This window comes from Xiphias gladius, chromosome 8 (assembly GCF_016859285.1).
Source record: "Xiphias gladius isolate SHS-SW01 ecotype Sanya breed wild chromosome 8, ASM1685928v1, whole genome shotgun sequence".
In the NCBI taxonomy this organism is placed as follows: domain Eukaryota; kingdom Metazoa; phylum Chordata; class Actinopteri; order Istiophoriformes; family Xiphiidae; genus Xiphias; species Xiphias gladius.
This window is the reverse complement of record NC_053407.1, coordinates 21865241-21882238: the sequence shown is the minus strand read 5'-3', so window position 1 is coordinate 21882238 and position 16998 is coordinate 21865241. Positions and strand designations below refer to the sequence as shown.

The 16998-nt window shown below is 38.6% G+C and overlaps 3 protein-coding genes across 13 annotated transcripts in view; 2 read left to right on the top strand and 1 right to left on the bottom strand.

Moving 5' to 3' along the window:
• The window catches only part of LOC120793002 (periphilin-1-like), a 27109-nt gene extending 18825 nt beyond the window's left edge, over positions 1–8284 (bottom strand). For 2 of the 7 annotated variants that reach the window (XM_040132528.1, XM_040132529.1), the window contains exon 1: positions 1683–1785. In XM_040132528.1, the coding sequence (XP_039988462.1) occupies positions 1683–1764 (82 nt within the window). In that variant the 5' untranslated portion in view covers positions 1765–1785. Of the gene's footprint in view, positions 1–341; positions 559–1274; positions 1456–1682; positions 1786–1877; positions 1994–8108 lie in introns of those variants that run through there. The other 5 variants (XM_040132533.1, XM_040132532.1, XM_040132534.1 and 2 more) reach the window with 5 other exon arrangements.
• LOC120793004 (YY1-associated factor 2-like) lies at positions 1566–5472 on the top strand. 2 transcript variants are annotated; one of them, XM_040132538.1, is made up of 4 exons: positions 1566–1663; positions 1979–2104; positions 4233–4385; positions 4517–5472. In XM_040132538.1, exons 1-4 carry the CDS (start codon positions 1638–1640, stop codon positions 4755–4757), a joined length of 546 nt encoding a protein of 181 aa, XP_039988472.1. In that variant the 5' UTR covers positions 1566–1637; the 3' UTR covers positions 4758–5472. The 2 variants fall into 2 exon arrangements, with proteins under 2 accessions (XP_039988472.1, XP_039988471.1); XM_040132537.1 differs by lacking the exon at positions 1566–1663 and adding an exon at positions 1670–1885.
• On the top strand, positions 8053–16998 carry LOC120793001 (glucoside xylosyltransferase 1-like). 4 transcript variants are annotated; one of them, XM_040132523.1, is made up of 9 exons: positions 8053–8215; positions 8501–8647; positions 9237–9329; positions 10209–10392; positions 10541–10672; positions 10766–11017; positions 11602–11725; positions 11938–12110; positions 14835–16996. In XM_040132523.1, the coding sequence occupies exons 1-9, from the start codon at positions 8064–8066 to the stop codon at positions 15024–15026; spliced, it is 1449 nt and encodes a 482-aa protein (XP_039988457.1). In that variant the 5' UTR covers positions 8053–8063; the 3' UTR covers positions 15027–16996. The 4 variants fall into 4 exon arrangements, with proteins under 4 accessions (XP_039988457.1, XP_039988459.1, XP_039988460.1 ...); XM_040132526.1 differs by lacking the exon at positions 8053–8215 and adding an exon at positions 8240–8402 and having other exon boundaries at positions 14835–16995; XM_040132525.1 differs by lacking the exon at positions 9237–9329 and having other exon boundaries at positions 14835–16998.

Sequence of the window (16998 nt, the reverse complement as noted above, 5' to 3'; positions counted from 1 at the left end):
AAGGAAGAGGAAACAACCTAGTTTAGCTGACGTAGCATAAGCATATTCACGTCAGACCGTTGTGGACACATACCAAAACACATTAAAAAAACAACAACATTGTAATACACACACACGGGCGATCTCTGACCTCAGTTCAACTAAGGCGCTGGCGGAATGTGAACCGCTCGTATGAATAATAATACAGCTAATGGTATCAAATGGCAATAAGTGACTTTGCATTTCTGCCGAAATGTATTATGTGTTTATGACTGGATGGGAAGGCTGTATTAGAACTGCTGTTACCAAACCTGGCTTGCTAGCATCGTAGCACAAGAGGAAGTCGTAAGAAACTCACTCACCAAATAATGATGTGACTACTCCTGGCCACAAAGTGCGTTTTACATATTCCTCCCGAGAAGGACACTTTACTCTACACTTGAAGCCAAGTTACACGGCAGCCCGGACTTTTCTCTTCGCGTGTATGTGCTAGCAATATCAAAACAACCACAGCCTCAGGGTTCCCTGTTCTTCTTCGCTGAAAAGACCTACTGCTAGAGGGCAATGCGCTGCCACCCCCTGGTGGCAACAGGAGAAAAATGTCCCAACCTTATTATGTAAACCAGTGGTGGAGGAAGTATTGAGATCTTTCACTAAAGTAGTTAAAGTAACAATGCTTCAGTGTATAAATACTAAGTTACAAGCAAAATTACATGCGTAGTAGCAACAGAATGCAATCTAAGTCGAAAAACTTATTTTTTTTTAGATAGCAGAATGGCCCCTGTCAGTGTTATATTTATATATATAAGGATTCATACATTAACATGTAGGCAGAACTTTAATATCCCAGCTCGTAAGTGTGGAGCTAATGCTAACCGTTTTATATACCGTTGAGAAATTTAATCGATAACAATGTATCATTTTCTAAACTTATCGCAGGTTGTCTATGTAATATCTTAATCTGAAATATATCTTGCTGGCTGTCAAATAAATGAAGTGGTACCAAAATAAAAAAGTACAATATTTTCCGCTGAAATGTAGCGGAGTAGAAGCATTAATAGTAATTTGCTACATCTGGACATCTGGCCCAAACGCCGTTAATAAACGGCCTTACATTTACAACTGCAGACTCGATGGACTGACGAACCCATGATTTATTCACATTTGTAACTGCTGGTGACTGACTAACGTTTGGTAGTCTCTCATTGGAAATCTAGAAAAACCAAGACCCCCCTTTTGTTGATGCCACACACACACACACACACACATTTATAACTGAAAACGCGACGACTTACAGAAAGCGTGAGAACCTAAGTAACTTAATGGTTTTCCAACATCTATATCTACATTTTTTTATTTTTTATTTTTTTACTCGCCCTTTCCGCGTTCGAGGCCTGCCCACACGCGGCACTTGCCACTCACGCACCGCTGTGGATTTTTACATCGTCGCTGTTGTGTCACATTTATATCTGCCCTCTGTTGTTATTGAGCTAGAAGTGATTGGGTGAGCCGCTGTCACGTGGCCATCCTTCGACAGGAGTTTCCACGACAGCTGAGTAGCAGCTAAATGCGTTTTTTTTTTTTTTTTTTTTTTTCTTCTTCTTTCCACCTGTAACATTGAACCTTTCCAAGTCCGCCGGGTCGAAGTATTTCGCGAGATGGGAGACAAGAAGAGTCCCACAAGGTAAAAACGTCGCTGGTACCTTCCCGAACGAAGACGCTACTGGGCCATTTGAAAACACAGAGCTCGGTCAATGGATGGAGCTGTTTTACTGAATTGTTCATGGCGGCTGGCTGCTGGTCTAATGCGGGGCAACTGCCCGTGTAAACTGAAAGCTACCTCCTCGATGACTCGACTTCTGGGACGAAAAAACATGTCCCCTACTGTCGTTTCTTACCCGCTCGGGTAACCTATATCAGACAGGATGTTCTCTGAAATCTTTGCTCTCGTTGAAAACGTGCCGCTATCAATGTATTTTTGTTTTGTTGTTGTCTGAAGGCCAAAGCGGCAATGCAAGCCGTCCTCCGACGATGGGCACTGGGACTGTAGCGTCTGCACATTCAGAAACGGCACCGAGGCGTTTAAGTGCATGATGTGTGATGTCAGGAAGGGGACGTCAACACGGTGAGAATGACTGTAGATGTTTTTTTTTGTTTGGTTTTGGTTTGTTTGTTTGTTTTGTTGTTTTTTAACGATCGCAGCAGGGAACAGCTATTTTAATCAGCTTCAGCTGTGTGTAACCTGCATTCACGAAGTCCTGTTTTGATAAAGAAATGCGAGACTTTGATGTTAACTGCAGGATAAGGAAAAAAGAAAATACAATCGTTAGCAGGTATATCAGATACGCCTATCTGTTACAACAGCCCCGCAATAAATCCTATCCCCATTTAAGGTTGTAATGTCCAGTTTTTGTTGAAACGGTTTTAGAGAGTTTTTGACTCATCTTTATGGAGACTAATCTGTCGTCAGGGCCATATCAACCATCGAGGTTATGAATTTAGTTTTTTTTTTATTTTTTGTGAAATTGGGTGGAATTTAGAAAATGTGACTACTACTTTGAGCTAAAAAATAAATAAAGGATTCAGTATTTCCACAAGCTCTGAAACTTTAGAACTTCATGTTGGGGGAAAAATATGCAGAAAAAAAAACCCAACAGTTGACTGAATAAATAAATAAAACCAGATAATCTGGGGAGAAATAAAAGTCTTTTTTTGAGATTTTTTTATTTTTTGTGTCTGGTCAAAATTGGAGGTTGTTGTGGGGACTCAGTATTTCAACCTGTCTGTTACACTGTTAAATTTTATTGCATTATACTGTGGTGTTTCTAATATCTTATCCACCCCATTCGTATCATTGTGGGTGGGGTAGACAAATATTAGAAACACTTCTCAGTAAGGCGCAGCACAGTTAGACAGCACCACAAACCACAGCGTCAGACGTGAAAATAGAGTTGAATCAGCACGTCTCCAAAATGGTTTCAACAAAACCTAACATGAGACACGCTCCTTTATTTGACTGCATTCCTTTTAGCTGGGTGGACCTGAACTGTACGTGAACCGCACAACCTATTTACGAAAAAATTTATAGATTATCGAAATCGCGACTGCGTCCGTATTGTAGTGTCATATGTTGGGCTTTCCATGAAAGTTGTAACAATCAAGTTCTATTGGCTGACAGTTTTGTAACACAACCTTATCAATGCCATACAGGTTCTTCTGGACTATAACATACATGCATTAAAGTAACAAACAAAAAGCAGTTTATGATAAACTTGAATTTGAGACCTCACGTGTTTAAGGTGTTTGTATCAGTTCCATTGCTTGGACCTGCAGCCAGCAGGATTAAATGACCATTGCTTTCCAGTTCATGAAAAGAAGCAGATAGTGGTAATGTTACATTGTCAGATGTGAGTCAGGCTTAACCCACTGATACTTCGAGATTTTTGAAATGAGTGATCTGGCTTGTGTCAGTCTCTTACGGAATTTTTTGCATGTACCTAAATACCTGTCAGAACCACAGTTCGATTCTTAAAATAGTAGACAATGTTCAGTGTCCAACAGGTTTTACTTGCTGTAATCATTCCTGCTGTGTAGACTGGATGTGAAGAGAGCCTTTCTTAATGCGCTTCCAGTCAAAGAGAGGATAAAATCCAGAGGTCCTAGTTCTGTGGAAAAAATACATTCCAAAGTTTATCTGCAGTTACTACTATCTACATACTATTTAGTGTGGAAGTCCCTCTTTATGTTACTATACCTCCAGAGTAGCTCAATAAGGAAACACTGTTTTGAGGAAACAGAGAGAGGCCATTTTATACTTCAAAGACTGTAACCTTGGAAGATGCCCACTTGATATGACTCAGACTGCTGAAGACACATATTAATATCAGATAAACTTTGGAATTTATTTTTACAGGGAATGAGGACTGTGGTTTTTGTCCCCCACCACATACATTGGAATCAAATTAGCAGAGGTGATCTCTTCGTGGCCTGGAGGAATGATTACAGCAAGCTCTTTCAGTGTGAATATGGGGACCTGACTACTATTTTAAGACAGTCTTGAAAAACTGTGAACCTGTCCTTCACCTTTATGTCACATTTTTATGAAATTTTGGAGATTTAACATTCAGCCAGGAAAGAAAATGATTGTTGTAAACCTCATGTTCACCCTACTTACTGATTAATTGATATAAATATAACTACATGGGCCAACAAGGCCAATAACTTTTTTTTTTTTTTCTTTTTGTCTCGTTCAGAAAACCACGGCCTGTTTCTCAGCTGGTTGCACAGCAAGTAAATCAGCAGTTTGCACCACCGACAAACCCCAAGAAGGAGAAGAAAGAAAAATCAGAGAAAGACAAGAGTGATAAAGAACCAACACTGAAAAAGAAAAGCCATAAAAAGATGAGGTAAGGAATTTATGTTTTCAAAGAAAATAGCACAATAGCTGCTCATATTCTGTGGTCTTTGAAAGATAAGTAAAATATTTAGTATCCTCCAGTCATTTTCAAGTCCTGTTGGTTGTTTCTCTCTTCACCAGGCCCAGGTTAAAAAACATAGACAGGAGCAGCGCCGAGCATCTAGAAGTCACAGTTGGAGACTTGACTGTAATAATCACAGACTTTAAGGAGAAAGCCAAACCCACATCCACTTCAACAAGTGCTGCCTCAGCAGACCAACACAGTCAAAGCGGCTCAAGCTCTGATAACACTGAACGAGGAGTCTCCAGATGCTCTTCGCCCCGCGGAGAAGGTTCGTCGGTCAATGGAGAGACTCACTAACCTTCACGCTCCCACTCAGCACAAATCATTCTTCTGCACTCTCAACAGCCTCAACAAGAGATTAAACTTTAACATCCAATTTTTTTTTTTCTCAATAATACTATAAATGCCGATATGATAGCGTTCACTTCCATTCGGGGTTGTATTTTTCACTGCCTTCCCATAATGATAAAGAATTCAGGAGTCAGGAGTTCAGAACTGTCACAGCAGAACCTACCCTGATGAACTGAAAAAAGCAACAGTAGCATTAAAACCCGGATGTCAGTGGAACTGTGCCACGCGTTGTGGTGACTTGTCCTTTAACACCTCAGCATCACACTCAGCTGGTTGTTGCTGCACAGAATAAATGATGCTTTATGAAAGAAAAATGTGAAAAAGTCATCTCAGAGTTGTAGATTATCCTTATTTTGTTATCATTATTTGCACTTAATGACATCCTATGTTCATAACATTTTTTTAACATTATTTCCACTTTGCCGTTTTCAGTAAATCATAACACTGTTGGTTACTGGCCTTAACCAGCTCTACTTGTATGCCATTGGATGCAATAATTGTTTCACTGTCTAACATTTGAGTAAAAATATTGAACAGTTATTCAAAGAATGCTTCTCCTTCACTTGGTAGAGTTGAGCATGATTTAATCTATAGAATGGTTTATATTGTAAAAATATGTTAAATAAAATAAGCTGTAGATACTTGGATATGTTTTTTTTTTTTTTTAATATATTTCATTATAAACAGTAACAGTTTGTAAAACACAGGGATTTTTTAGAAGTTTCCATACGATGGATTGTATGTTCAATTTGTTAACAACCTATTTTCACATCATGACTAATACGTTCCATAAAGGCAGGGGATGAAAAGGCATCTGACTTGGTATTTAACTTGTTTAGACAGTTGAGATCAATCAATGAGTTGCAGACTCTTCACTGTACTGTATTTGTGTTTTATTATGACCCTTCACCATCTTCCTTACACTTGTTGCAGTTGGGAACAAAATCTCTGAAAATTGTGTCTTAAAGGTCATAAAAGCAATGATGGAAAGCAACCAATTACATCTACTCACGTACTGTACATTAGGTACAACTTTGTATTTCAGAATGCTACTTAATACTTCTACCTCACTGCATGTCAGAGGGAAATATTGTACTTTTTATTCCCCTGCATTTATTTGACAGCCTGCTATACTTTGCATATTGAAATTTTACAAACAAAACGTGATCGGTCTATAAAATATAATGAAGTGTTGATATGGATTAGACGGTCCAACAGCTACAACATTAAATGCTGCTTAACCATCAGTAATTACATTCCAGGGATCGTTTACTTTTGAAAACTTAAGTATGTCTTGCTGATAATACTTTTGTACTTTTATTTAAGTAAAAGTTTTAATGCAAAACTTTTACTTGTGGCAGGGTATTTTTTACATTGTGATATCAGTGCATAAGTAAAGGATCTGAGTACTTCTTCCACCACTGCATCTGTGAAAATGTACTGTAGCTATGAATTCACACTTTTATATAACATTTGAGTAAAAAAAAAAAAAAATCAAACCAGAAAAATTTCACAAAAAATGACACATTGATTATCACATTGTTCAAATCCGTCACAATTTTTGAGATCCTGCATCCACCGAGTGTCTGGCTGATGTACTCGATATTCACACCACTTCACCAATCCTCATTTTTAACTACCATGTCAAGTATCTTACTTTAATTTATGATACTGTCATTAAGAGTCATTTCGTCCACCAGAGTGTTTGACCATGTGTTCCCACCATCCTGTGTCACACATTGTGAAAGATATATGTACTTAAGCACCATGTTTTGAGTCCTTAGTAGCTACCTGCGTGTAGCATGTCGATCAAACATCTGAAAATGTAGCTGTTTAACTATACATACACACTGTACGGACATAAGGTTGATCAAACAGGACGCTGAAGTTTGCTTCCAATTCGAAGCTTCTGAGTCAGCAGTTCAGGGGAAAGTTAAGAGAAACTTAACCTAAAGCGCCGATCGGCCGATTCGCTGTTTTTTGCCCCTCATACTGTTGTCAAAGCGTGTTAGATATGTTAAGTAAAGCCTTAAGGCTTTCTCAAACCCACTTTTAAATTTGTGAAACCTTTTTTTTTAATTTGTGAAAATGCAAAAAAGGGAGATTTAACTGCCTTTTTTCCACATCAAGACCACATCAGATCAGGTCTCGATCAAAAAGTGTGAATTTCCTGTTCCCCTGCGATCTGCAGCTGGCTTCACCTCTCACCTTTCACCTCTGTTCAACTGAGACGAAGCAGATGTTCTCGGTCAGCCAACAGAGACACTGCTGCCCCGTGTTTGGAAATTATGATAGTGTGTTTTATCACTACATTTAATACACTATCACACTACCACATTACAAGCTGTAGCATCACTATCATACACTGTGTACACTGACCAACCCAACGTACTTTTTCACCTCTGCACAACCTCCCTACCTCGGAAAAATCGCTTTGGAAAGTTACAGAAATGGTCTGACGTACAGTAGCCCCCCTAATCTGATAGCAGGAAGGTGTGGGTTAATTAAAAGTAACATACCTAAGTATTAGTTCTTTTACTTAAGTAAAAGTACTACCACAACTGTAAAAATACTTCATTTCAAGAAAAAGCCCTGCCTTCAAAATGTTACTTAATTATGTCAGTAAAATCAGGAAAAATGTAGGCTACTGCAAGTAAGAAAGGTTTTACATGGACCAATGGCTAATAATCATTGACGAGATCTTCTTAATGGAAAATCTGGCACATTTCTTGAGTCTAAAAGATCACATCCACAAGAAAAAAGGCAAAATGGACAAAGTACGAGACTCAAATGGCAACATCAGAATGGAGTTGCCAATTAATCCAACAGGAAAGAATGGAAGATGAAAAAAAGGAGGGAAATGAATTTCCCAAAGTTTTTGTTTTTGTTACTATCATTGTTTAATATTGCATATCTTTTGCAGACTTAGAACAAATTTTGTACACCTTCAGGTTTGCATGTGTATTGGAATGTGGTTCTAATACAGAGATAATATCAAAAAAAAAACCCAAATTGCTTTCACTGCATCAACCATGAAACTAGGCAAATTGCTGTAACCAATCCCGCATTTTTACACCCAGAAAATTATTAAACTCAAATTAGGCTAAAACTGGTGTATGCAGATGATAAATATAAACTAATACTGTTGTTAAACCAAATACTAATAATCCATAATAGAGCCACAGTTCTTATTCGTTCAACATCTGCATTTCTCACAAACTCAGTTGCCCCTCCCCGAAAACAACTTAGATAATGAAATCAACTGTTCACTTCAAACTACAACGGAACTGGATTTACCAACGCTGCGGGACCACACGGACAAGAGCCAAGTCCGTATATCTCGATACAGACGTCTGGGAGGGAGGGGGAGTCCTTTCTCATTCTCCAGGCAGATGGACAGGCAGGTAAGTAACTCGCCAGTTAAACTGAACTGGGGGACTTTAGCCTCAGAAACGAAACACACGTGTAACAGAAGTGGGTGGGGCGGGAAACTGTAAACACCAACTGAGCTCCTCGGCTTACCTTCTGACTTGATTTTTGACTTAGATTATTAGAACGCCAGATGGTGGCTAAGATCAGCAAAAATGACCGGTTAGCGCCAGAAACTTGAAACGCAAAATGCGATGCTATCTTCACGCATTTCTCCTCTGCACGGTCTTCACCTTCTGTTCACTGTTGTATGTGTTCAGTCAACTAGCCTCCACCTTGGGGGACAGAGACGAGTGGAATCTGAAAGAGCAGGGGAAACCCGACAGGAGCAGTCGAGACACCGTGCACCTTCTCAGGAAAAGGCCAGGACTGGCAGGCCTCCGTGACCGTGAAGAAGGGCTTGACAGGTAGCTTAGCCGGCTATGTCGCCTCATTCATTTCACATCTGACATTTAAAAAGTAGTTAGCTATGGCTACACTTGCATTTGCTACCGAGTTAGCGTTCGTCGGCTAAAAATAATGTCTTTATAGCTAACGTTGCCTTTGAAACGTTTGTTGGTCTGCTATGGCTAACGTTAACGTTAACTAATGTTAGGACACATAAGTCGTAATACCTAAGTATTTTAGGTTAGCTACCAGGATAATAGTAATTTAACCAAACTGGATATCTTCAAAATATATTCAGCGTTGTAATTGTGCTGTTTTGTCAGACTGTCTATAACGTAATGTGATCAAAATTGCTAATGCTATCTTGAACAAATCTTTTAGCTACCACCTGTTAGCTAGCTTTAGCCAGATAATTGATTAACCATCGAGGTTGATGCTAACTAATCCTGTGCCTCATTAGCTTTTAGCTGGATTTAAATGACCGCCATCTGTTAAACAATCGACCCTAAGAAGCCGTTCAGGATAGATCTAATCCCGAAGCACAGCTCTGATGTCCGAGAGATTAATTTAATTCTGAGGATCGCAAAGCTCACGTTTTCATTCTGACAGGTGTAAATCACTGTCAGTTTCTTACTGGAATCCATATTGGAGACTGCCTGCTGATGTTTGTGGAGTGAACTGCTTATTGGAATCTACTCTTAGGTATGACTGTTTTTGTGCATCTCTATAACAGTTACCAGTGACCTTAAATAACCCATGGATTTAATTTACAACTTTCACGTACCTCCCAGGTTCACAGTTCAAGGTAAAGGCTGCTGCATTCACAGTGTGCCTTGTGACTACTCTTGACTTTTTGAACTCATAAATAAAAGTAGCTCTGAGAAATCAAACATGCCAACAACTCAAGATGTTAGTGTAAAACCATCTCATGATTATGACCACTGAGAGGCTGTGCTAATCTGGAGGAAAATACTGTCCTCTACTTCACATTCTAACCTTTAGTCTCTGTTATATTTGTCATAGAATGACATTCATACATACACCACTACACTTGCCTTTACGTTATTGAGAGACTCTTCATAATCTCTAATCCCACTCACAGTAATGCAGCCATGGGCAGAGCAGTAAATATAGCTTTTCTGGATTCAAAGTCTCTGTTATCTCATGGTTAGCAAAGAGAATGATAATTACAGGTCTTGGGACAGTGTTTAATTTGTCTTGCTACCACTTGATCTATGCTAGGCTTGCCATACTATGACATTTATACAGAGATGTGATTGAAAATTGGCAAAGTGGTCATTTAAATTTGTCACAGGGTACATTCATGATTTCCAAACTCTAAAGAAGTATCTTACAAGGAACACTTGGAGGCAGCACCAGGCCTGAGCGATAGTCCAGTTCTGCATCTCTTCATTAAATCTAAAGGCAGTTCCAACCCTACAGGGCTGTGTATCAGTCAGCGGAACCTGCTGATATCTTCATTACTTTTTTCAGTCCTGTACATGTCACATAATCCATACTGTTGTAAAAGTAAAAGCCAGGGTTAATTACTGAATTCTATACCTTTGTCTTGGCTCTTAGAGAGAGGTCAGGCTCTGCAGTGAATGAACATATTGATGAGAGGAGTCACCTGGCTGTGGTGGCCTGTGGCCCCAGGCTAGAGGAGACTCTCACCATGTTGAAGTCTGCTGTCCTCTTCAGCAAAAAACCTCTGCACTTTTACATCTTTGCTGAGGATAATCTACATGACAGCTTCAGAAGTTGTGTAAGTGTCCTCCCCAACAACACCAGAACTTTCATGTACTTCTGTGTTCAAATGCTGGTTGCACAGAGTTTCTTAAAGCTGTAGTTTAGTTATGACACAATCTGTGTAAATCGATTTTTGTGATCTTTGTGCTTGTCTTTTCTTTAAGCTGGACTCCTGGCCCAGAACAGTTCAGAAAAGGTTTAAGTTCACCATCTATCCCATCACTTTTCCCAAGGAGAATGTGAAAGAGTGGAAAAAGCTCTTCAAACCTTGTGCTTCTCAGAGGCTCTTCCTGCCAGTAGGTTTAGAGTCATCTTCCATACATACAGTATGATTTGTAATGTTTACAAATTTGCAACATATTCTCAGACTATTGCTGTCTTATTTCCAGCTGATCCTGAAGGATGTGGATTCTTTGCTCTATGTGGACACAGATATCCTTTTCCTGCAGTCAGTAGAGGACATTTGGACCCTACTTTCTCAGTTCAATTCAAGCCACTTAGCTGCCATGGCTCCAGAACATGAGGAGCCACGCATCGGATGGTACAACCGTTTCGCCCGTCACCCTTATTATGGCAAAACAGGCATCAACTCAGGTGTCATGCTCATGAACATGACTCGCCTCAGGGAGAAACGTTTTAAGGTAATGTGAAAGTTTGGTTTTTTTTTCTTGGTTAATCATCTAGTAGTTTGCAGTATGTAAACTTCTGTCAAATATGTGATAAAAGTTTGGAAATAATACTGCCAGTTTAATATACTAGTGTATCATATTGGCCATTATGACATTAAAATACAGAAAAAGGATAAGGACTTACTTATGAAGGCAAAGAGTACCCTGCATGTGTGAAACATTTAAAATGTTAAAAAAAAAAAAAAGGGAACGTTTTTATTTCCAGTCTCAATGTTTTCATAATTTCAAAGCAATGTTTCTGATAAAACTGTGGCTCCAAGGTGCTACAAATATAACTACACATCTTATCTCTTAGGGGTCTTAGGAGTAGCTGTACCACCAACATTGACCAGTTGAGGTCACTCTTGTATTTCCTTTCCAAAGCTTCAAAATGAGCATACTTGTTTGACAGACAAAACTCTTTGAGTTGAGGTGAAGTGTTGACAAAGGGGTTTGTTTCCCAGAATTGCAGGTTTATGGTTTCCTGAAATAATTTATAATAATGGTTTATATAAATAATATGAATGCTGTCTGATTGCTGTATTTTGTTCCTCTAGAATGACATGACCACAGTTGCACTGCGGTGGGAGGAAATTCTGATGCCTCTGCTCCAGAAGTATAAACTCAATATCACCTGGGGTGACCAGGACCTTCTTAATATCATATTTCACCATAACCCAGGTTCATGCAACCACATATACAGTGATATTTTCAGTCATGAATGATACGTTAGTTCAGGAAACAAACAAGGCTTTACTGAAGACGTTTTGGGTTGTTGTTTTGGACATTTACCATCAAATAAACAAATATTTCATTTGATCGGGTTCTCAATGAATAAACCCCCGATATTTATAATCTTCATCAATCCAACGCAACCTCTTGCTGTGTTACAGAGAGCCTATATGTGTTCCCCTGCCAGTGGAACTACCGTCCAGACCACTGTATCTATGGCAGCAACTGTCAACAGGCTGAAAAAGAGGGTGTCTTCATTCTCCATGGTAACAGGGGAGTGTACCATGATGACAAGCAGCCAGCATTTCGAGCTATTTATGAAGCCATCCAAAAGGTAGAGAAAGCCTCAACTAACCAGAAGTCTGTGGTTTCTCTGAGCCCCCACAGTGAAATTAAAAAAAAACTTGTATTTCCTGATGGAAGTCATGCAAAAGGTTTATGAATAGAATTGAGTATATTCATTCTTCCCAAAACCTATAAGGTACTCAAGACAGGCAACTAGAAAACGTGATAAGAGGAAGTAATGTTTGAAAAGCTTTGTTTGTTCTAGTGAGTGATCATTTCTACAGACTTTCTTTCTGGTGCGTCTGTATCTTTAGGGGACAGTTGTGTAGGGAGACCAGACTATTTGAAGAAACATTTACTAGTCATTATATTATCAATAGGCACTCCAGGCCATTGCATTTCTCTTATGGATGCTTCCATCCACCAGTGCTTAATCAATAGCCTGTCAAACATTTCCATCATTCTGTCTTAGGTCTCCCAAACCAGAAAAATCAGACCCACCCAATTTTGACCAATGGACAGGTTGCTTGAGATGTTAACTGTAAGGCTAAAATTCATGAAGTTTGTTGCAGAGTTGATGCATCCCATAATTGAAGGCATTCATTCTGACAATTTCCTGGGGCACATTACAAATTGTAGTGTCACACTGGTCCAGGTCAAAAGAAGTGTGGATTCTTCTGGACTAGTATTGGTAGGTTAACATTAAATTATTCTAAAAACAGTCAATGCCACCATGACCAAGAATCATTTGAGAAAAAGAAATCTATTTAAAAATTGAATTTTTAGGCTCATTCTGTCCATGTTTACTATGATATATGGCTGCTTTCCAGTATGACCAACATAAAAAATAAAGGAACACATAATTGTTTACTAAAATATACAAAATAAATAAATCACCATTCTACATTTTTGTTATTGTTAACAAATCTCATTACAAAACCAAAAAAGTCAAAAGTCTGTTTGTTCGTCTCTCAGTACTTTCCCCAAGCCCCAAGACTAGTCGCTCCTGCTAAAGATTGAAATCTGTAAAAACGGGTCATAAAAATAGTCTTTCAATTTTTAAAAAGACTAAATAATTTTTTGGTACTGTTTTGACAGATTCTGTAAAATCTAAACATTTTCAGAATTGTAGCATCCTTAAATTGGTATGACACCCAACAGAGCACTGCCAGTGCATGGCTGGCAAAAAAGATGGCATTTTTGTTGGATTAAAAAAGTATGAAATCTGTCATATTTACTTTAAATGCTACACATCCATCATCAGTGACCAAGCAAGTCAGCCAAAGAGCTCTCTCACTGTTGAGCTGGCGGCTCGCCTTCGATCTGCTCATGTTGATTTCAGCACACTGGTCAACATGCAGGCAGTAATGGGGGGAGCAAGGGAAGCTTCATTAGTTGGTCTCCATCCATTACTGCCATAGGGCCCAGCCTGGCTACTCTCAGTGCGGGCAATGTTCTCAGCCATTAAGTAAACGAGCAGGCTTCATTATGGGGCACTCGGCCCCCCGTTCCTCCATCAGTCTCTCCAACAGCACAAACACACACACAGCATCCAAGACAGCACATACCAGATCCAACCTGATTTTAGGAAATTTTGGAATGCTGTGGTTTATCATTAGTTAGCATAAAAAGTGTCCTGTATTGCGTAGATGAATGTAAGGTATGCGGCTTTGTAGTACAATTAACTTATTAGAACAGAGCCTGGTCTAACTGACGAGGGTTTCATCCTTTGTTATTATAAGCTATATTTTGTTGAGGCTTTTATCAACTCTTCCTGTTGCTCCGGCCCCTCAGGCCCCCTCCCACTTTGTTCCCACTCAGTCCTTTGAGGACAGCATCCTAAAGCCTGGAGCAGGCAATTCTGGAGGAAACTCTAATTTCCATCCCTCCAAGAGCTCCTTAGTCAGCCAGTAGAGGAGCTCGCAATAAAGGGCACTACCATTACCCAGCCAAACCCACAGAAGAGTTGTAAAATTTTTAGTGCTGATGCTAGTTTGAGACATCATGATGGTTGTGTGGACAACGCACCAGCAGCATCCACATAAAAATCGATAGGAGGCTGTTAATGGTGTTTTATTGCCTGCTGCAGTATATGAATGATAATAAAGGAAGTGTGCTTTGAGTGACCTAAAGCCTGGCCAAACTAGAGTCAAATGAGATGCTGTAAAATAGTGATTTCTTCTTATTTACTAAAGCTGTAAAAGAATGGTTTACCTCAATATAAAAACAAAAGGTTTTCATCTTTAATTGCATAGTATACGGGACAAAAGCCTCGACTGCAATTGTAAACTGGCTGAAAAGCTGGGAGTTTTATCTTTGCTGTTTACTTAGTGACACAAGAGCAAACAACAATGAAACGTATTTGAATCGCTGCACCTGTAGCTTTCACCATTGGTGTCAAACCTTAGTGAGCCCATTTTTCTATTGTTGTGGTAATAGAGTCATCATCCAAAAATCAAATGCAGAATGTTATTGTCTTGAACTGGCAGTCTCAAAATGTGGCACTTAATTCACCTGATTTGAATGCAGTTATTATTGTCCCATCTGGGGTGTCACAGGAGGCAACGTGTTAAAACATATAATTCTACTTGATTTAAAAAAAAAAAAGTTTTGAGCTTTTCTGGAGTAATGTCAGGAGCAGGAGAAGAGTGACCAGTGACACGTAACTGTACAACAGTTATACTACACTGTAATAAAATCTGATCATTATGATTATCACTAGATCTCTGAAATCAGAAATAAAATACCGGCATGTTTTTCTTTTTCATCACAGTACCCGTTTGGCGAGAACATGGAGGCCTCACTGCTTTGGCCACTAGAAGCATCGCTGCAGACAACCACACATACCTACTGTGGAAGAGCCAGCCACCTGTTTACCAAGAGGTTAAAACAGAGTATCATGTCTGTTCAACAGGACATCACACAAAGAAGACAATCAGGTCACCACTTTAATACTGCTCCATGAATAGAGTCTTATGTCTCTCTGGATGCAGAGTCTTGGATAGGAGGCACTCCTGTGGAGTCAGTGAGCTGGATGACTAACAGACTCGGGTCAACACTGAACCATCATCACAAAATACATATCAAGACTCTGGAAATGAGGAAAAGTAGTCTATGGAGAAGTTTTTATGTTTTTTTTTTTGAGTGAAGCCAATTTTGGTACATATAGTATCTGTCCATTGAACACACAACCAGATCACAAATGCTTTCTCACCATGGTGGAAAATGTACTGAATCCACTTTGCCCTGCAGAGATTTTGGACTTCATAGCTGACAAGAAGGACACTTAATGTATTTCAGACAACCAGTTGGTATTATTTTTTTTTGATTTGAGGAAGAACCTACAATCACTTTGTACAATGGTCCAACATCTTTGTGTCAAAAGAAACTTAAATACGCTATTCTTAAGAGTATTTTATTAGAGTTGTTTTAATATAATTTTGCATACAGGCTTTGTATTTGTGTTTTTTGTCTATGGGGTATATCATAGAAAAGTGTTGTCATTATTTTTAGGTACTTGTTAGCTACAAAGGAAAAGCTAAATTTTTTTTATTGAACAAAATAAGTTTTCATAATGAATACTTTAAACCCGTAGAATCTGATCAGTATTTCTTATTGTATAACATCTGTGATGGGAAGCACTTTTGATGTTCAACATGAGGCTATCATTTCATATACTCTGGTGTGGGACTTTTCAAAGCATTGTTTACTGTACATTGTAGTTGTATTTAAGTCATTTTATTAACTTTATCCATATCAGCACATTTTTCTATAACTGGAACAGTTTATTAGAGAGCAGTTAGTTTCTAATCATGTTAGCTAGCATCATGAATCTACTCCAAGACAGGTTTATCAAACATTTGCACTATTGATTGGAGAATCTAACACTGTAATTGAAGATTGTAACAACACAAAATCTGTGGTTTTAATGGTTTACTGAAAAAAAGTATAAATATTCAAATATATGGGAAATAAATATTTTATAAACTTTCAACACTTTCAGATGTTTAAAACATTTTGATGGTACCTATGATACAGTATGTAGTATCTCTAAAATATATAGGCTTGCAATGAGGTTGAATTGAAAATTTCAAAGCATCTTAAATGTGACACATCTCTCCGTGACATGGTTTGTTGCTTTAAAAGTAAATATACAGTATTTTGAGCTGTAAATATACTTAATATTAAGAGAACATCTTAAGGTATTGCTGAAAAATGAAGGAATTACAACAATTACGTGTTTGTAATTAGGGCAAATTAATTCTGGCGTTATGAAATTATTTTCATACCGGACTGAAATTCCTAAAGGTTTTATTTGGAACACTCTTTTTTCAGTTTCTTCCATGTGATTTAGAATTCTTATTAAGACTTTGGCATCATCATCATGACCACTTTGCATAAAATTTACTTATTGCCCACTCACTCCACACTAGGACTGAGTATGAGCCATGTCCTAGAAGGCGGCAGCACCAAGCTGAAAATAAGAAATCAATGTGTGAGTGTGAAGACTTCAGAAAGTGTTGTAAGATGGCAAAAAAGGAGCTGATGTGTCTGGGTCAGAAGCCTGTGGCTCTTCATTTCACAGGCAGATTGACAGACGTGCCTGGAATAGGCAATAGGTCTGCATGATGAATTTAAAATGGTCTCGATGCTAAGGAGTTGTTGGATATATCCATTTTTTTTCTTGTCAAGGAATTGCAAAGTGTGCAGTGAGTGGGGAAAACATTTTCAGTATTTTAGGAAACAATTTAAAGCTCAGTTTCATGATGTGAAGCCAATAGAATACTCACAGCAGAGTGACTCCAAAAGATTTGCATATTAGTCAATTAATGGTTGTATTGCATTTAAAGCTATTAGGCATTAAAAGAGTTAAGGATTTTGTTTTTTTCATTGGTTAAGGTTGTGGTCAAAATGGTGGATCATTCCAAACCTCAGGA